We start from the raw sequence: 21176 nt of genomic DNA, 5'->3' as shown, positions 1-21176 counted from the left end.
ATGACATTATTCCCGCCAACGCCTTGACGTCAAGTCTTCTTTGTTATTCAAGTATTTTTGTGCTTTATTTGCGCAATATTGTAATTTTATTTCGATGACAATAGCAACATTAATACGGGACTTCAAAATAAAAAAAATCGGAATTTATTGGTGAGAAAAATTATGCAGAGTAACATTTGTATGAAATACCAAATAAAGATTCAATTTTGCTTTCAGTTCAATAAAACTAATCATGTTACTTTTGGTGATTTAAATTTGCAGCTTCTTCCGTGTAGCTTTTAAGTTGAAGCCTCTTTACACGTCCAGGAAAAACACAATTTTCACTTCCGGGTCAGAATCCATTCCTCTGTTGCTGTCGTTATTTACCTGCTCTTCTAGTCCGTGTAAGATATTGGCCAAAGTTTTGGATTCCGCAACGTCGACGCCGCAGCGTTTTAGCTGCCGAATATCCGGCCATGTCGCTTAAGTGGACTATCGGCCCAGGCCGCGGGGGGACAGGAACGCGGTGGCGGCGCTTGCTGCCACTGCTGGCGGCGAGCCTGTGTCTGTACGTGTGCGTGTGCCGAGCATCCTCGTCACCTCAGGAGCATCAGCAACTACAACAGCAACAGCAGGAGGAGGAGGACAGTGCCATGGAGAATATCGTCACGGAGAAAAAGGCCGAGGAGAGCCATCGGCAGGACAGCGCCGACCTGCTCATCTTTATCCTGCTCCTCACCCTCACCATTCTGACCATTTGGCTGTTTAAACACCGCCGATTCCGCTTCTTGCACGAAACTGGATTGGCGATGATTTATGGTGAGCCTCTAACCATAGATTAGTTTTGAACAGCCTTGTAAATAACGTTTCACCGTCACGTGTACTTCCGGATGGCAAAAGTGGGCATTGGGGGATGGCGGGTGTCTGTCAAAGACGTGGCACTCTCTTGCTAACCAAAACAGCAGCACGTAAACAGTTTCAGTGTGCAAACATCCCATACAAATTTCCTACCTCTATAAATCAAGCAAGTCCATTCACTACATAATACATTAAATGAATTACATTTTATTTGCAAATCAAAACAAATGGTGCCTTTTCTTGTCTGGTGCCCAGGTTTACTGGTGGGGGTGGTGCTGCGCTACGGCATCCACGTCTCGCACGACGTCAGCAACGTGACATTGAGCTGCCACGTCAATGCTAGCCCCGCCACGCTGCTCGTCCACTCCAAGGGAAAGTTCTACGAGTACACGCTGAAGGGTGAGATCAGCGCCAGCGAGGTGGACGACGTGCAGGACAACGAGATGCTGCGCAAGGTGGGAAAAAGGGCCGATAGTTTCACAGTAAAATCACTAAATTAAGAAATATTTTACGTGTGGGCGAAGCCAACTTTGTACTTCCACATTTCATGACTGATTCAAGTCATTGAACCTTCAAACTGTTTAGCTCATTCAGGACATATGCTGAACCACATCTCCAAATTGTTCTTTTGTCTTGCATGTGTGTAACTCAGGTGACGTTTGACCCTGAAGTCTTCTTTAACATCCTCCTGCCGCCCATTATCTTCCACGCCGGTTACAGCCTGAAGCGGGTGAACAAATCATTTTTGGGTCTCCTCTTGATGACATCATCAACTTGCACTCGGGCTGAAGGAGAGTCACATTTGACAGTGTGTCTGTCTTGTTTGCAGAGACACTTTTTCCGGAATATGGGCTCCATCCTGGCCTACGCCTTTATGGGGACAGTTGTTTCCTGTTTCGTCATCGGGTAAGATTGTCACTTGTCATGCCTGTACATATCTGTTGGGATTTATAATCAGCATGTTTTTTGGTTTTGCCAGGTTGTTGATGTATGGCTGTGTGATGCTAATGACGCATATGGGACAACTCGGTGGCGAATTCTTCTTCACGGACTGTCTGTTCTTCGGCGCCATCGTGTCCGCCACCGACCCCGGTGCGTCTCCATTTTGGCTTCTTTTCAAACGACATTGTCTCCAAATAGAAGCCTTTATAAATACCCATCTGATGCTTCTAAATAGATTTGTGTCTTCCGTTGCCATAGTGACCGTTCTGGCCATCTTCAACGAGCTTCAGGTGGACGTCGACTTGTACGCGCTGCTGTTCGGCGAGAGCGTGCTCAATGACGCCGTGGCCATCGTCCTCTCCTCGTGAGTTCACCTGCGTTCGTCTTCTCATTCCGGTTTCTAAAGATGAGAGGAGTCAACATCAATGACAAATAATCGCTTGTCAAAATAATCAACTATAATTTTTGGGATCGTTTAGAGCCGTTGTTTCACATCAAATTGTTCAAATCCTTTAATTTCAGCCTCTGAACAGTAATTATTCTCTGATTTCCGTAGACCTATATGAAGTCAGATGAATTATGTTGGTGGTTTAATCAAAATAAGACTTTTGCAAACATCTGCTTTTAATTTGAAAAACATTGACCGAACCCGTAACCGAATCATTTCCAAAAGCTAAGCGAGCACCACATCAATCCTGTATTCCACTGGACTAGATGAACTACTGCAATGAACAGTGACCAAACTTCCCATCTCCATATTCAGAAACATTCTGAACTAAAATTTAATCATTTATCTGTTTTGAAGAGAAATTTTCATTATTTTATTTGCAAATAGTTTATTTGTATCTTTGCATATCTTGAAAAGCTCTACAGTAAACCCATTTATAAGTAGCAGTGACATTTTATTTCTTCACTCTGCCCAATTCCAGCCTTTTTTATGAACTAGCCTTGCGGACCGTGTCAAATTTAAATTTTATATACATGCCACGGAAATATGTTCACTTGAAAATGGATGACAGCTCGCAAATTGCCCCCGGGCCGTAGTTTAGACACCTATAGCCTCCACTATAATTCCATCCTTGCCGACATGGGACTGCATTCTTTCCACAGAAGCATTCTAGAATCACTGCAGAGGCTCGCATAATCTCTGCGAATAATCTCGGAGCGAGCCAGTAAACGGCTTCACTCAGTTCAACGTGGCGACGGGAATATTTTGGGACCAGAAAGACAAATCACCAGTCGAGTGTGCTATTTTTAATCTTTTATTTATATAGTGAGTCGGAAAACGAGAAATCGCTTTTCGCTGTTATTATTTATTGCACGTAGATGTCGAGAGAGCAAACGGCTGGAGATTTGTCCTTTAGTGAGTGTAGAGGTGGGGAATGCAAAAATTGACTTCTCCAGCATCGCTGCAAAGTAGACTCAGTGAAAAAAAATGCACGCCAAGTTCATCACGTTAAATGCAAAATATTTGATTGCAGAAAATTACAGCGGAACTTAGAAGGTCAGGTGCTGCCCCGTCGTGAAAGGTTGCAGTTGCCACCGGTCGGGAGGGAAAAGCTGAGCCAGTCTTACTTTGTCTTACTGCTCAATCATTTTGATATGCAGGGCCCCGACTTGATTGGAATGGTTCAGACTGTTTCTGCTTTTTAGTTGAAAACACGCACCGGTCCTCATTCCGATGGTGGCAACGTAGCCCGAAATCGCAATGTGTCGTAGCCTATCACAAACATATAACGCAGTTGCCAAATCATAATTACAGTAATTATGCACAGACACTTACTCCAACGACTCGCACACACTCACACATTGAGAGGATCCAGCACACACTCTCGGCACACCCTGCAACAAACACACACACTCTAACCAACACACACACTCCAGGAAACAGACACATGTGCACAGTGTCACACGTACACACATTCACACAAACACACACTCTAACCAACACGCACACTCCAGGAAACAAACATGTGCACACTGTGACACACACACACACACACACACACACACACACACACACACACACACACAGAATCCAACACGCACTCTCGGCACACCCTACAACACACACGCACACACACTCCAGCAAACAGACACACGTATAAACCTTCATGCACAATACAACAAGCACATGTTATGTCACATGCGCACTCTTAAACACACACACACTCAAGGAAACACACATGCACACTGTCACCCACGTACACACACACACACTGTACGGTTCTTATTTCTGTTTTTCCTTTTTTAACCTGCAAAGAAATGGAAGTAAGATCTCTGATTCACTCTTGTCCTGGATTATGAGGTGCACATCTAATGTGTATCCTTGCGACATGCTACACTTGAGCCAATTACATCTCAATGGGAATTTTTTTGAGGTTGGTGGATGTTTTCGGCAGGTCCATTGTGGCTTACCAGCCGCAGGGTGACAACAGCCACACGTTCGAGGTCGTGGCCATGTTCAAGTCCTTCGGCATGTTCCTCGGCATCTTCAGCGGCTCCTTCGCTCTCGGCGTGGCCACCGGCGTCGTCACGGCGCTCATATCCTTTTCAATCATTCTGTTGACCTAAAAAAAACAAAAGTGTGACATGAGCGATACTGTCGTTAGATGTACAGTGGAAAATCATCCAGTCTGTCTTCATTGCTCCAAAAAGTTACAACTTACAACAAATAATGGAGAACAATTAAATGCTCTTCCACCAGATGGCAGAAGGCCCAATTAAGTTTGTCTGTATCCTTCAGTTCTAATAGTTTTTAATTTTTCATTAGAATTAGTTTTGTTTTGAATTTTTTTCACTTAATTGTATTCACTGTTTTTAAGAGCAAGAACTTTTTTTCATTTGTTTTTATCTTTTGACAAGGCTTTGATTTACTTTAGTTTTTTCTTTTAGTGTTAGTTTTAGTTTTTTGTTTTTAATCATATGGAGTATTGGTTAAGTGAAGAAAAACAGTCATGTATGATATTGACAAAAATGAAAATGGACATTATTGCTCAGGTAACTTTAATTGGGTTACTTTTAGTTCGTTGTATGAACACGAGCTGTAGTTTCAGTTAGTTTTCATTGTTTTGTTTGTTTGTGTTTTATTTCTTTAACAAAAATGTTTTTTCAATTTCGGTATGCAGATTTCACTCCAAAATAGTTCTTCTGGCGCCAAGTTGGTGGCAAAGAAATACTTTGATTTCAAGGGAGACAAAGAGAGTCCTCCTTGTTTTCGAAGTTTCCCCTCTTCCAAAACACCTCATTCAAATGAGCAGCTGCAGGACTGCAGCTCTCTACGACCGGAGTTGCCAACCCCGCCCTGGTCAAAAGGAAGCTTCCTTTTACTCACGTCAACGTAGTTCCTTGGCACCGTGATATGGCGCCAAATCAATGCTTTCTCCAATTGTATTGTGTAGTTTGTTTTTTTTCTGCCCGGTTATACTCCTTGACAAACGCCCGCACGTGACCAAGTTCACAAAGTTGAGAGATTTCCAGCTGCTGGAGACGGCCTTGTTCTTCCTCATGTCGTGGAGCACCTTCTTATTGGCTGAGGCGTGTGGCTTCACAGGTCTCTCTCACACACACACACATACGCACACAGACACATTCTAACGGTACCTCCATTTTGCTGTGGCACAGGTGTGGTGGCGGTATTGTTCTGTGGAATTACTCAGGCGCACTATACCTTCAACAACCTGTCTCCCGAGTCCCAGGAGCGGACCAAACAAGTCAGACTCGAATGAAAAAAACCACAATGACAGTTGGGTTGTTTTTTGTTGGGGACGTAGTAAATATAGATGCGTTGTGTTGCAGCTGTTTGAGTTGTTGAACTTCCTGGCGGAGAACTTCATCTTTTCCTACATGGGTCTGGCCCTCTTCACCTTCCAGAACCATGTCTTTAACCCCATGTTCATCGTTGGCGCTTTCGTATCCTTTTCGGGAAGGAAAAGGTCATGCAGGGCGAAAATCTGCCAAAATGGGTTGCAAGTGCTGACAGATGCCACAAGATGGCAGCAAAGCAATTCACCATGGCTTTGGCCTGAGCATGAGGTGGATCAATCCCCCCCCCCCCCCCCCCCCCAAAAAAAAACTAAACAAACAAACAATATACGCTGCTGTTCACTGAATTGGGCCGGTAGTCCTCCTTCACCAACGTCCATCCTAGGTGGCAGTGTTCCTGGGCAGAGCGGCCAACATCTACCCGCTCTCCTTCCTCCTCAATCTGGGCCGACGCAACAAGATCCGATCCAATTTCCAGCACATGATGATGTTCGCAGGTCAGTCACGCTCTCGGGCGCCTCTCCTAAAACCACCGACTTGAGTCCGACTCCAGTGAAGTGACTCGAGTCCCTCGCTTCTGTCCACTTTTTTCCTTGTCGTGACTTATGTGCGTCCCCATTTTGCTCGACAGGGTTGCGGGGCGCCATGACGTTTGCCTTGTCCATCCGGGACACGGCCACCTACGCGCGGCAGATGATGTTCTCAACCACGCTGCTCGTGGTCTTCTTCACCGTGTGGTTCTGCGGCGGCGGCACAACGCAGATGTTGTCGTGCCAGCGCATACGGTACCGACTTTACAAACACTCCCTTTCCGATTGTTTTGCATCCAAAAGTATTGAGACGTAGCTCATAAATACATTGGTCCCTCGGACTGGAAATATCACTGAACTCTTTAGTTAGCCCTCTGCCTTGCGTACATATTTGGATTGGAACCAAAACATTTCTCCATAAAAGGCTTTCTACCACGAGATACATCCTTAAACGTTTTTTTTTTTGGCTTTGTTATTCCCAATTCATTGTTCTACGCATCCCGTTTTTCAGATGCATATTACACTTGCTTAATTCCTTTTGTTTTTCATGAACAGGGTTGGAGTGGACTCTGACCAAGACAACTCTGTGAGTGCGGCCCTGCTGTCATGACTATAAAAAAAAGAAAAATGTAAAAAATACAACGATGCATATTTACACTCACTGCGTTTGCACAGACGAGCATCAGCGACGGTTCCGAGCGAAGAAGCACTAAACAGGAAAGTGCCTGGCTTTTCCGAATTTGGTACAACTTTGATCACAAGTATCCTTGCAGAATTAGTATGTTTGTTTTGTGATTTGAGGTTTAATTGTGGCTCGGCCAGCATGGGGTAGACTTGCAGGTCCGAATTGAAAATGTTTCATTGGTAAAATGTGCGTTCTTTGACCGGAGCCCCCAGCTACCTGAAGCCCATCCTGACCCACAGCGGTCCCCCGCTCACAGCCACGCTACCAGCTTGCTGCGGGCCCCTGGCTCACTTCCTCACCAGCCCGCAGGCCATCGAGGTAAGGCCACGTTAACTGGTTGGATTTTGAAGCATGATAAGATTCATTTTACAGACTATAAAACAAGAAGCAGTACTTTGGATGATACATTCATTAGCCTCACAGGGCGTAGCAACCGTCTTGAGAGGAACGCCATCGATACTGCTCTCCCTCCGAAAGTATTGGAACTGTCACGGCAGTTCTTCTATTTCTGCTGTATGCTGAAATGGTTTTGGCTCGCCCTCAAAATACGGCGGTGCGGTTAAAAAAAAAACAATTGACACTATTTAAAATTTGTAATCTGTTGATTCTGTTGATTGACCGTATTCTCTCAAGCGCAACGTATTGTGTGAATGAGTTACATTCAAGTCATGCCTCTCACCAGAACGAGTGTCAGATTAAGGACGACGACTCCGACCTTATCCTGACCGACGGCGACGTCAACCTAAACTACGGCGACATCACCGTCAGCACCGACGGCGCCGCCACCGACGACCCTGACAGGGAGCTGGCGTACGGTGACCACGAACTGGTGATGCGGGGCACGCGCCTGGTGCTGCCCATGGATGACTCTGAGCCGCCCTTCACAGAGCCCCGCTGCCGCTTGTGAGGGCGCCGCGACCCCCTTCCTTCTTGCTTCTCCCGCTACCTCGTCACGTCGCCCGACTCGTCCAACATCACTGTAATGTATTTATTTGTCCATTTCAGTTGGCGTATCGTAGCGACACGCAGCATGTGTACTCTTTGGCGAGCCGTTTGAGCATTTCTTTCATATCTTACTAGTGCATGTACTCATCTAGTCCATGTACGAGTACGCTCTTGTCAGTCAGACTTGTCTTTCTGATAATTGATGAGTTTTTTTTTTCCATGACAGTGAACCACAGCTTCGTCACTACTTTTGCACTCAGGCCAGAACCATGTCTAAATATTGATTTGGCACCATCTACTGCACAATCTATGATATTTCTCTGCACTAATAGCAAATGTTGGATGCTCATAATTCAGAAGTGAAAATGTCAGAAATATGACCAACTTTCTGAATCTATATAAAAGCCTATTGCTTATTCGACCACGGCACAACTACCAATCGGCTTCAGTTCAAACTATAGAAAATGAATTTAAAATGTCATACAAATGTGAAGAGAAGTTATTTGCAACAATTAACTATTCACCCCTTTCATGAGACCTGACGGAAACATGATGGAGATGAGCGGGCACAGTGATACAGTCGCCTAGTGGCCTTTTAGGGGTACTGCAGGATTTAAAAAGTGGTCAAATTAAATCAATGGTCTCCCAGGACATCACACGTGATAATAGTGTTCTAAAAAATGTTACTCGTGAGGTAAACTGTGCACTTGTGGTAATCATGTAGAATTCTAGCTATCATACAGGGATGGCAATGGCGAGTGATGAAAAAAAACGGAAAGGGGTGTGGCCTGAACGGGGCGACCAATCACAACAAGTAAGACATCATACACGTCCAATCACAGGCTGTTTACAATCGGAAGATGGAAAGACTGATCGGGAGAGCTCGTGGAAACTCAACGATAAGGTACCTGACACCCCCCCCCCCCCTAAAATTTTCTCAACGCATTTAGACGATTCACAAAAATGATCAATTTAAGAAATAAAACGGCGGATATCCGCGGAAAATTGCCATAGTAGCGCACAGCCAACAGTTTTGCTTTGTTAACGTAGTAACGTAGTTTAACTAAAGTGTCATTCTGTCGGTGCGAAAAATGTCATACAGGAGTGGAAGCCACTCGTATAAAAAAAAAAAACATCATTGTTGATTTGTCATCATACGAGTGCACCTCTTGGTTCTACTAATGGGCCCTTCAATTGTTTTATTAGTGTGTAGAAATCAAACCGTAGTTTGAGGGAAGTGAAACATCATCATTCCGAAAGTGAGCCCTAATCCTTGTACCAGTGCATTTTAGTCATTCTATTGATGTGCCCTACTTGTACCACAAGTGCATTCTCATTGTTACACTAGTGTGCCCTCGTTGTTCTATTAGGGCATTCTAGTAGTGTGCTGTTGCAGTTCTACTAGTGGATTGTATTGTAGGCATTTTACTAGTGCGAAGAAATATACAGTAACGAAAGGAAGTTGTGGGAAAAAGGCGAGTAGAAATACATTGTTATAGTATGAGGGTACTCTAGTCCTTCTACTAGTGTGTCCCTTGCCCTACGAGTTCGTTCTACAAGTGTGTCCTAATCTTTCAACTACGATGCAGAAATGTCCTTCAATACAGCAGCGGAAAAACATCACTAGTAAGACAGTCGTTCTACAGTTTGTCTCTCTATTGACGGCAAAGAGCGTACGCGTACGTGGACCACTCAGCGCACCGGTTGGAAATTGAATAAACGCTGAAACGGCCTCCCGCCTTTCTGACAAGATAGCAGCAGTACTGTAAGCTTGGCTTGCATGCTGAGGATACTTCTTGGGACTTTCCCTTTGGAGCTGGATGGCGATTGGTCGCCACTTACCGGTAACAGTACGCGCGCTGTTAAACAAGTGCCTGGGAGGCGACCTTTCAACCCAGTTGAAGTTCTGGCGAGGAGGGTGCGCGAGGTAGCAATACGTTTTTGCGCACAGTGGATCTGAGCCGCTGACTGTGAATACTGTGTGCGCGTGTGTGTGTGTATGTTGGAGAGAGCGTTTTAACAGCGCTCGGAAACATTTTAGTGTGGGGGGGTAATTGCTTTCACGTCACTGCACTTAGCTTTAAGTTTCTTCAGTTACAATGCTCAACTCTCCAAGATAAATAATCCTAATTTCTAATCGACACTGCCATAAATACAAAAAATTTGTGAGGAATTGTCCATCTCCTGATAAAGGTTTAAAATTGACGATAAATGCTGCTGGATGGCGACAAAGAATGCCTTTTGTCTAAAGAAAGCTCTACTCATTTCAACGTAGTTCCTCAGCATCAAGATGTCTTCAGATGGTGCTGAAGCCCAACTTTTGTGTCCTCAACTCACTTCAACATCGGACAATGCAATTTTATACAGAATGCAACTCAATGTGCTTCACACAAGCAAAAGCATTTACGAACGCAACAGTTTACCACAAAGGCAAAGCAAATGATTAAAATTACTAAAACAACGTACATTGACAACATTTCAACGCATTTTCAAACAGAAGATTCAAATAGATGCAATAGTAAATGAAATAAATAAAAATAAGATTTCAGAAATGACCTGTTGACCTCTTCGTGAAATTGATTTTAAAAATGCTTCAAAGATACCAATAGGTGGAGAAAAAACATTCGTTTTTATTTTGGATTTAAAAGCATTTACACTTGGTCTGATTTCACTTCTGTTGGGAACGTATTGCATTTCTGTGCGGCATAACAGCTAAATGGCACTTCACCATATTTGCTTTGAAACTTGGACTCCACAATTGATCTTAGTGTGCAAACCTCAGAGCCCTGCTGGGGTTTATATTCAATTAGCATTTTCTTCATGTATTCAGGACCCAATCCATCAAGCTATTTATAGACCAATATATCAGGGTTTCGGGAACTGGTGTAAAGCAACCTTTACACCAGTAAAGGCGAGTAAAACCTTTGGCACCAAGAAGAGGCGAGTGGTGAAGCAATACTTCTGTCTGAATTAAGAATCTCGTTTCACATAGATCCTTGGCACCAATATGCTACAAAGCACTACTTTTGTCAAAACGAAGCTCTTCTACTCACGTCAACATAGTTTTTCTGCACCTAGATGCCAAAAACAGGCAGAAAAGCACTGTTTTTACCAAAATGAGGCTCCTCTACTCACTTCAAAGTATTCCAAAATGCCACAAGATGTTGCCAAAAAGCGAATTGGATGTTCTGACATCTTGTGGAAGAACAATTGTCTTGCCTGTCACTACACCACACTGTCATAGGTAGGATTCTAAAGGAGTCCTTGAAAAATTCCTCCTGTCCACAGAAAGTTGGAGAACTTTTAGTATGACAGCTGATAAAGATGAAGATAATAATAGCTGTAAATGAGATACAGATGTGTTGTATTGACCACAAGGGCCTTTGAGAGGCTATTTTGGGCAGCAAGCTTGTGAGCAGCTGCCGTCAAGCACGAGATGGTGAAACAGGAAGTGTTGATAGGACGTCGCCGTGGTAACCGCCATGTTGTCGTTGACCCCAGCGAAAACACGCCGCGCACTAGCCGCACTTTGTGTATGTCTGCGTGCGTGGCTGTTTGTTAGCATTTTGGGCCCAACCTCTAAATTGTTGTGTGACAGAGGAACAGTAAATGAACAGTGTGTGTGTGTGTGTGTTGAAGAAAGAGAATTGTGTGTACATGTTTTGGAACATGTGTTGTTAGTTTGTTTGTTTGTATGTGTGTGCGCGTGTGTGTGTGTGTGTGTATTAGTGATGATATGGGGGTGGAAGGAAGAGGAAGGTCTTCTGCCATCTGTTATCTTCTGCTGTGCAGGAACTTGAAACTAATTCCTGGCCCCAATGTTTTGACCACATCCCTAGAATTTTTTTTTATTTTTTGGCCACTTTGACTTTATATTTTTGTGTTTTCAATCAATGTTTTTTTGTTGTTGTTTTTTTTGCAAAAAGAACATTAAGGGAAAAAACATTTGCACGCATGTATCTGTCACTTTGCTTTTCTATGTGACGGAAAGGTGTGTGTGTGTGTGACCTGAAAAAAACAGCACTCTGTGTCACTCAAGTGTAAAGAATGAAAATTTCAGCTTGTCGAATTGATGTCAAATTAATGAAATGTACATTGCTTACTGTATTCAATCCATCTGTAGCATTCAGGTTCTTTCTTTGTGCATTTGTATGCTGTCGCCATGGATACGACAAAGCAAGCATGAATTTGCCTCCTGCTGGACTCTGAAGGCGAGACAAACAAAATGTCAGAAATCTAATAAAGATGCTGAGTGTTTTTCTGTGAATGACACAGACTATAAAGGCTCGCGGTGTCCACTTTCTACGGCGAGTTTTGCTTTTTTTTTCGTGACTGAAGTGACGGACATCCTGTGTGGCAAGGACTGCCCATATCATTTCCTCTCACCTGTTTATGAAAAAAAAAAGGATGAGAAATAAACCGGAACCTAGCTTTGGATCAAAACACAGCAGCAATTCATTAGACGTGTTTTTTTCATAATGCGCCCGGTTACGATACGTTTGCATTGTTATGCAACAACAAGAAGTTTCAGGTTGAAAACACATTCAGTGCCAGATGAAACCTCACCGTGTTGAGCCTGGGTGGTCCTTGGCCCAATTCTCTCCACATCCATTAGGGGAAGGAATGGCCCGAGGTTGGAGCTGTATATACGTGCAGGGTCGCTCGAGACAAGCTTTGGGACGAAACATAAAACAACTGCATCAAACCTGAGAACCAATGACTTCACCACACGTTTGCATTCTTCATTCAAAATCTTTTTCCAGGCCTCTACTGCAGCCTCTTCTAGTTCATGTTTGTTTTGGGAGATTTTCTCCCACCAGTCTCCTCTTCAGGATGTAAAAATGTTTCCGCTTCTGGATTAAGATCTCGTGACTCACTTCATCAGTTTAAGATTACTTTTCCTCCCTGATGAAGTCCTTAGTGTGTGTGGAGTCATTGTCCTGTTTAGATGCAATTTTTTGTAAATTTCCAGACAACATGGTTCCATAGACTTCGGAATACATTCTGCATCATGAGTTACATCATCATTAAAGACGAGTGAGTATATTTCAGAAGCAGCCATACAACCTCCACTATGCTTCACAGTTTTGGATCATAAGCAGATTCTTTCTATCACCATACTTCACCATGGTCTCATCAGTCCATAACACTGTTCCAAAACTTTTGTGGCTCATCACCGTACAACTTTGCAAAATCCATTCCTTGTTTTAGTTTCAAAATGGTTTGCTTTTCTCCTACGGACCACTCTCTGATCTGTCATGTTTGTTTAGCAGTAAATGAAGTTTTCACAGGTGAAACCCAAAGCCATAATAAACAAGCAATCAATCTAAAAGGCAACAACCGAGCAACTCAAAAACACCCATTATTCACGTGTTCCAGTGATGTTGATGCTGGTGGCTTCAAGCAAAGGTTATTTTGAGTTGTCCAACATATCCAGATGTACATGCCATACAATAAAAAGAGAAATTCTCAACTTCGGTATCAAATTCATTTTGATCTGATACTCAAATGTATTCAGTATGCCACAAAAGCAAAGGAATTGACCAAGTCGTTTCAATAACTTTGAAAGGGACAAAACATGTGCGTTCACTACAGCCACAGAGTCTCCTTAATTAACGCTAAAAAAAACGATGACAAGCACGACTGACATGCTAACAATTAGCATTGATCGATGTAGTTTTAGAAACAACAGATATTCCAACACAAAAAGTGGAGCAACACATTCAGACAGATATCGATCTTCGCAGGCATATATTTCTTATTCTCAATGACAAAAAAAAAGACATCACAGCATTTTAATGATTCACCACAGTAGAAGTCGTCTCGTCGTCTGCACCACCGGACGGTGTTACACTGCCACCCAGTGGCCAAGGAAGACATACGATTTTGTACATCGTGACGTGCAATCCCTTATTCTTTACATTCTAGTTGATAATGTGATAAATCTGCTTTTGCAACCCGTGTTGTTACAGAGTGCTATTTTTTTCTCCGTTAAAAAAAACAAAAAGATAAATAAAACCGATTAATCAGACGAATAACTTGCAAAATATATCATTAATATAACGGCAGTTTTGTGGGTTTTTAATGCTCATGTCAATAAAGATATGACTTAAGAGGCAGACATTTGACTAATATCAGCCGGTCTGACCGCAGATTTTGCCCTAATCTTTTTGTTATTATTATTTATAGCCATCTTAATCAGGAAGTACAGACCAGAGGAATTTCTTCTTGGAAAAATAACATTACCTGTATTGACTGTGGCTCAAATTGTCATACTTAACGCGTCACATTTCGGCATTGTCTCGAGTTTTGCAGACATGACCTCATGTCTTTAAAAATAAACATTTTCTTGCTCACCCAGGAATGTCAGTGTGTGAGTGTCACTGATGTTCAAACTGTTTAACTTTTTGGCAGTGCGGAGGTGAAAGCAGACAGATGTGTGCATACTTTTCTCAGAGGATGAGTCATTTTCATGCAATTCTCATATTTATGACCAAAAAAGGAGAGCAGAGAGCGTGTTCACTTAACAGTACACCCCCCCCCCCCCCCTCCCAGCCCCCTCTGTAGAAAAGGTTGGAATCTTACAGGGAGTGTTGATATTCAAATTTTTTTAGACGTGAATTAATCCTTTAAAAACATCCACTGTCATTAGTTTGGAGTACTGTATTTAGTTTGAGATCTCCTTTCAAAACCAACAGGTGCATGTTTATGCGGGAATGTGTAATGTGATGGGCACTCAGACAGTTCCCAGGAGTCTTTCATGTTCCCCTGTGAACATCGTCGCAGTTCGCAGGACTTTCATTGTTGTTTATGGCAATACATTTTAGGAGTAGACATGGATTAAATTTGAGCCTACACAACCTTAGTATGACCTGTGCATAAGATCAACATTTTAAATATTTTCCGGTTGAGTAAATTTCAGGTCAATTCTAACTGCTGTCAAAGGTCAAAATGAGGTTGAGTCTGAAGCTTTTGCTCTTGTATTTTAGGATATTGGTGAAAATTTGATGTTCAAGCATCAAGTATTTACTACATCTTTATTGTCAAATGTGCACATACAGCACAGATGAAATTTCCTCCCTCTTAAACAGACAACAAGAGGTTCCCGCGCCGCCATCAAAAGAACACTTAACATCGAATGACCTTTTTAGCCCAATTGTAATCGTCTGGTCAATTTTATAGTCTATATAAGTCACTTTTAATCCTATCACACCATTTCAACAAGGGAGCGGAAAATAGAACAATGGGTCAAACAACAGTGCCAGTGCCAAAATGACAGCAGGAAAACAACTTTTAAAGTTGTCAAGTATAACTGGTTCTGATTATTTTATTTTATTTTAACTATGAACCATTTACGAAACTTGAGTTTGACATAAACAAGTGAATCAGTTCAAATAAAACCAAGCAGTGTTTTCATGACAGAATGTCACCTTGGTGCCACCTGGTCTTCCTTTTCCTCCTAATCTCATTGGCCTCCGCACCAGCTTCCAAATTCCTGGTTGAAGTCATTGTTTGTGAGTGCCTACGGAGGTTTGGCTTATGACCTGAACTCCCCCCCCCCCCCCCCCCTCTTTCTGTTTTTTTTTTCTTTTCTGGCTTGTTCCTCCCTCTTGACTCGCCCGCTGCGGCTTTTAAGAGGCGAGCGCATTTCACAGCCCGGCCAACAAGCCAACAGATAAGACACTCGCAGTCGTGTTCTTTAAGAAGGTGAGTCCAGCCATTTGATATCGATGCTCAACATGTCTCTCGTGCCACAACAAATGACCTTCTGTTGACCTCTTTTTAGACTTCTTCTTATTTGTCTTGTGTAGTAACAAGTGATGCGCACATCGAAAGTAGTCTGTTGTCAAGCATCCAAATCGTGTTCATCATTTTTAGATGTGTGTTTGACATCCGTTAATTAAATTGAGTGGAATAACCGCCTGTTGCTTATCATTTATCGTTTACATTTCTAAATAGATTGGACTTAAGCCCTGAAATGTATACACAAGCGCCACTCAGAGTGAGTAAATTAGAGAAGACATTTATGACATGTAAAAGGAATGACATTTTTTGGGCAGTCAATCTTTGGGCACCCCCCAGTTTAAAGAAGAATCGGACTCAGTTATTTACTCAAGAAGTATAGAGAGAGAAACATTTGGAAGGAACACAATGCATATTTGAGGGAGGGCGGGGGGTGATTATTTCTATACTTGAAACAAAAATCAAAATGAAAAGTTCATTTTTTTGGGATGTTATTTTGTCTGTCTGTCAATACCCAAAATAGTGTGGGGTCAATTTAAAACATTTCCCCCTAATTAATTTTTGGTGTACAATAATGTGCAACAAAAGAAGTAAAGAGAAAACAATCATTACTTCTTATGCTGATTTATGTGTCTTTCTGTGAATGTTTATAAATGTTTGCATTTTGATTTTTTAAATGGGTACAGGTAAACTGTGCCAAATGTTTATTCTTAATTTTATAGATTTTTTTCTTTTTTGTTTATATGTTTAAAAATAATCAATCTTTTGAAAAAATCTTTCCCAAAACAATTTTTTCAGGCAATATTTTCATATATACTGTAGATGCTCAAATAGTGAGTAATTATGTCATTTAAGCATTAAAGTATATAAGATAAGAACACCTTTATTTGTCTCACAATGGAGAAATTAGCATATTATATACGATATGTAATAGTATATTGAATTAGCAGGTGGTGATTTTTATTTCCTCATCTGGTCATTATTCAATGGCAAACTGAAAGTGTCAAAATGCGCTTTTCAGAGGCTCTTTTTAGCGTTTCTGAAATCTATTTTCTTTGTGGACTTTTTGTTCCTGCCGTGTGTCCTTGTCCTTTCTGTGCTGTGTGGGTCAGCTGAGCCCTCTGGATCAGTTCCCCATGGGAGAATTTTGATGAACACATTTTTATTTATTTATTTTTTTACAGGGCTTGTGGTATACATTTAAGATGCTGAAGCAAACAATACCGTACTGTGTTGTACTTTTGATGCTGTGTGGCCTGGGGAAGTGACTGGTTACAGGGTCACCTCCCTTTTTCTTTCGGCCTTCTCCCAAACCAAATGTATGATGGCATCGTTGATCAGACCCACTGCTTCCTCTCCACAATGACATCATTCGCCTTCTTATGCCCATATAACATTTCTCAGGCATTCTCAAATCGTCTTGTGCTACTTCATAAAACACTTTTTATTTTGACGTCTTTTAAATAAATTCAGCACAAAAGCAGCAGATCATAGTCAGATTGGTCAACTACTGGGTGAAGATCCAAATTTGATCTCTTAGTAAAACCTTTGGGTTGAATTACACGAGTAGTTGTCAGACAACATTCGGTTTACTTTTACTTGAGTCAAAGTAAGAGATGCTACTTTTCATTAGCAGAATTAGCATCCGTCCATTAAACATGATGTGCTTTGGCATTAAGATGTCACAAAATGGTGGCAAAACACTACTTTTGGCTGACTGTTACTCCTCCACTTCAGCATAATTCTTTGGCATTAAGGTGGTAAAGCACTACTTTTGTCACGATGAAGCTTCTCAACTCATTTCAACAGAGTTCCTTGGCATAAAGATGCCACAAGATGGTGGCAAAGGACTACATTTGTCTAAATTAAGCTCCTTGACTCACTTCAACGCAGTTTGTTGGCATCAACTGCAAGTGTACATTTGATGTACAGTCACCATGACAACCTGGCTGTCAAGTTCTATGTTTTTCTAGAACACAACTCTGCCCAAACTTGAAAAACAGCCTGATGAAATGTTGAAGAGCGCAAAGGACAAGTCAATTCTTCTTATTCGTTGGTTATTTATTGTCTTGAAGACGGGAGTAGAATAATATGGAGTGGAACAAGTTGGAATAGAACAAGTTGGAATAGGTTGATAAAATCAAGTAAAAATCAATCAAAATCAAGTTCAGTCAGTATTTTTTTAAGCATTGCATTGCGCTTTCAAAACCAACCAATAAGTCTTGAGAAACACATCATCCAAAGTTAAAGTTGTTTTTCCTACCAGTTGCTTCTTCTGTTTCCTCAAGAGTTGTGGTAACGCCTTGTTTTTCAGAAGTAGTTGGGAGGGCTAGCTGATCTACTTGCAAACTTCTCATGCCATGCTTTTTCCAGAGGGTGCGCAGATGAATGTCGGAGCACTTCCTATGAGATTTTGGTTCCGCCAGCTGTTGGTTTGATCGCCCTCTCCAGCAGGGTTATGGATCTAACTTTGTGATGACGTTGATCGTTTGAATCAGGTGTGTTGGAGCAGGGAGGGATCTAAAACAGGCAGGATATGGATCTCAAGGAACCGGAATTGCCTACCCCTGCTCTACAGGTTCGGAGGGCATCTCAAATGTACTCCAGTGGATTGTGGTTTGACATGTGGTCACCCTCTGATGATCTGGAGGCCGATTGATTGAAACCTTTGGATTTTTTCCTTACACGTGCATTATTTTTGACACCAACATTGGGTTTTGACCCAACACTTGCCGCTGAGGGCAATCCTAACTATGATATGACCGGTGATGAAAACGAGTTGAGCACCACCCGACTCAGGACTGCGTAGCGTATTTGGCCATTGGATCACGAAACGAAATCACATCAACATGTGTAGTCAAGCCTCCTGTTGCTCATCGCATAAGCAGATGGGACTAAATTAGAGCTCAAGTACTTTTATCTGCATGTGTGTGTGTGTGTGTGTGCGTGTGTGTGTGTGTGTGTGTGTGTGTGTGTTGAAAGACAGTTGCCCCGGTGGCCTTTACTGCGCACATACCTCAACCTTCATGTGTGACCTTTGCTTTACAAGTCTGTGTGTGTGTGTGTGTGTGTGTGTGTGTGTGTGTGTGTGTGTGTGTGTGCGTGCGTGCGTGCGTGCGAATGAGTCATTGCCACCATGCCGGTGATAATGTAGAGCAGCCTGCCACTGCTCTGTCCGCACCCTAACTCGATATTAAGGATGCAGACTGACAATTTTCTCGGGGAGGGTAATGCTGAAGATTGGCCATATTTCCTGTTTTTACAAGTGTGTGTGTTAGTGTAAGCGTATTCCAGTGTAACACACAGGAAATGGGATGAACACACTAACAATAAACACCTACTAGAAAACACAACATGCTGAAAGAAATGTGACTAACCAATAAGAACTTGGAAAATAGGGGCGGGGGTGCGATATGTTATATTTTTATAGTTATAAAATGTATTCCATGTACCGGTATATATATTTTTTAATGAATATGTTTGAAAAAAATCTGCGATGCACTGAAGCCGCAATAAACGAACCGCGAAATTGTGAGGGATCACTGTACAGAAGCATGGAACTGCCAACATAGCAAATATTTTTTGCACGTACATTTGAACATATGGAGTATTTCGAACCTAGACCTTAACTGCTTTAAAAATGTAACAATTGCAGCAATTGAAAGAAATTAATGAATATTTTGGGGCGTCCAAAGTACCTGCGTGCAGCATGCAAAACTCACAAAGAACTGTATATTTTGTTATTTTCAAGACTTACACTCTCCCATTACCATAAAATCAAGCTTTCCTATATGTGGTGTCATTTCCCTGAGATCAAACTGACTGGCTGTAAAGGCAAAAAATAAAATAAAATAACCCCTTGCTTTTAATTTGATTCCATTTCCTGCAGTCATCGGTTTGGTATTTCAACCACATTTTAAAAGCAGCCGTGAAGGCTAAGCACTTAAAAAGGACAAACAACTAAAGGGGAAGAAAGTGATTGATTGCCTCCGATAACCAATGCAAACATCAATTACAATTTTGGGAGAGTTGTTGAAAAACAAACGAATAGAAATCGGCTGGGGCGTTATGAGAAGTGACAAACACAATTTTAGGGCCTGTGTGATTAAATCCAGATGATCCTCCAAACACACACACACGCACACACACGTGAGCTGACCGCAGGGATTTGTGTTTGCGGCAAAATTAATTGAAAGCCAACAGTCTGAAAACGTTGTCTGTATTCAAATGAACATAACATATCACACCACTTATGCGAACTGCCAGCGAACGCATCACGAAGCGAGTAAAAAGGATTTAAAAACTTTCAGGGTCAAAAACCATCCAACACCCACAGGCCCAATTTAACAGTGTCATTCAATCTATCGAAAAACAAAACAAAAAACATGGAATGACGGTATAGTCATTCTGAAATGGTATGTGTCGTGTTTTTGCGAAATTTACACCAGTTTCTACTCAACGGCGCCTCTTGTCGCGAGGTAGACGTGAACAGCAGTCAGATTCACGCGCCACTTCCTCAGTTGTGGCATGCCCAGTGAAAATATAACAATTGTCAAAATAAGACTGTAAATAACGAAAAAACAAATGTAAAACTGAAGTTACAAGTTGAGGAAAAAGAAGTCACCAGATACACACACACACACACACACACATAACTTTTATCTTATTTATATGTTATAATCTAAATAAAGGACCTCAATTGCGTTTAAAAAAATCTGAAAAGTCAAATAAAATTAAGCGGTGATACACTTAACACAAGTGGGATTTATATGAAAGATGATACACAATACAGTGCCCTAATATCTATCTATCTATCTACTGTATCTATCTATCTATCTATCTATCTATCTATCTATCTATCTAGAGAGAGAGAGAGAGAGAGAGAGAGAGAGAGAGAGAGAGAGATAGATCTATATGTATGGAGCATAACTGCCACATGGCTGCCACCACCAATCACAAAACAGTTCTGGACCCAAATGTGTGCTTGCCATTTTGCCAACTGACAGCCTTGAAAATGACAACTACAAAAAGCATGCAAACACAAAAATAAACTTCAAAAGACGGCGCTCAATTTATTCCCCTCTGAGTCATCAGGACGAATTGCGATGCTGACGCGGTCCAGCCGGCAGAGACAAAACATTCAACAGGGAGGGGGGATTTGGGAGTATGTGTTGTCCTTGTGGGTTTGCCATCATTCAGAATGATTTTTAATCCTATTTTTAAACTTCTGATTGGACAGCACTGAAATCGAATCTCCATCATCTAATCTATGCCATCCATTCTCCAAGGCCTAAAAAGGAGGCAAAGGTTGGATTTGGACTGGGGTGGGGGTCGTGTGGTCTGGGGTGGGTGTATGCAAGAGTGTATATACGGACCCCCCGGAACTGAAGCGTATGTGAGTTCCAACCTCATTTGCCTCTGCCTCCATCTTTTGTATCAACATCTGCTGCTGTTCCTGAAGACAAGCAAGATGGCTTTCTTCAAGCACTCAGGTATGACTACGAGTACAGAAGCAACTTAACGAAATGGTTGCCGGTTGATGTTAAAGGTAGAACTGCTCCCATTTGGGATGGCGTAAAGTGCATAATTTGGCTGTAAACGTGACAAGTTGGTGCTGAGAGACAAGCATTCACACGATGCTGATTGCATGCTTCACTCGCGATGCTGTTTTGCAGCCAGATTATTTAGTTACAGTTTAGTGTGCATGCTGCGAGACAAGCATTCAAGCA

General features: G+C 42.1%; 2 protein-coding genes and 1 long non-coding RNA gene across 9 annotated transcripts in view; 2 read left to right on the top strand and 1 right to left on the bottom strand.

Annotated features, from left to right (window-relative positions):
• The first annotated feature begins 128 nt into the window (after positions 1 to 128).
• Positions 129 to 8680, top strand: slc9a6a (solute carrier family 9 member A6a). The gene is made up of 16 exons (XM_052046626.1): positions 129 to 798; positions 1093 to 1292; positions 1490 to 1567; positions 1667 to 1743; positions 1817 to 1929; positions 2038 to 2143; positions 4182 to 4323; positions 5227 to 5332; positions 5404 to 5492; positions 5578 to 5691; positions 5930 to 6041; positions 6176 to 6329; positions 6630 to 6660; positions 6750 to 6835; positions 6972 to 7077; positions 7442 to 8680. The coding sequence occupies exons 1-16, from the start codon at positions 456 to 458 to the stop codon at positions 7664 to 7666; spliced, it is 2082 nt and encodes a 693-aa protein (XP_051902586.1). The 5' UTR covers positions 129 to 455; the 3' UTR covers positions 7667 to 8680.
• Positions 1025 to 21176, bottom strand: part of LOC127593310 (uncharacterized) — a 24224-nt gene continuing 4072 nt past the window's right edge. For 3 of the 6 annotated variants that reach the window (XR_007960385.1, XR_007960393.1, XR_007960379.1), the window contains 4 exons: positions 12271 to 12376; positions 11808 to 11909; positions 4198 to 4349; positions 1025 to 2179 (listed from right to left, as the gene is read on the bottom strand). This is a non-coding gene — a long non-coding RNA (uncharacterized LOC127593310). Of the gene's footprint in view, positions 2180 to 3025; positions 3189 to 3354; positions 3500 to 4197; positions 4350 to 11807; positions 11910 to 12270; positions 12377 to 17710; positions 17968 to 21176 lie in introns of those variants that run through there. The other 3 variants (XR_007960400.1, XR_007960402.1, XR_007960406.1) reach the window with 3 other exon arrangements.
• Positions 15306 to 21176, top strand: part of fhl1a (four and a half LIM domains 1a) — a 16729-nt gene continuing 10858 nt past the window's right edge. The window contains exon 1 of one of the 2 annotated variants that reach the window (XM_052050202.1): positions 15306 to 15411. Coding sequence is in view for 1 of the 2 variants with exons in the window: in XM_052050148.1 (XP_051906108.1) it covers positions 20801 to 20939 (139 nt within the window). In the remaining variant the exon portion in view is untranslated. Of the gene's footprint in view, positions 15412 to 20770; positions 20940 to 21176 lie in introns of those variants that run through there. The other variant, XM_052050148.1, reaches the window with a different exon arrangement.

Source organism: Hippocampus zosterae, chromosome 1 (genome assembly GCF_025434085.1).
Source record: "Hippocampus zosterae strain Florida chromosome 1, ASM2543408v3, whole genome shotgun sequence".
In the NCBI taxonomy this organism is placed as follows: domain Eukaryota; kingdom Metazoa; phylum Chordata; class Actinopteri; order Syngnathiformes; family Syngnathidae; genus Hippocampus; species Hippocampus zosterae.
This window is presented reverse-complemented; position numbering and strand designations above follow the sequence as displayed.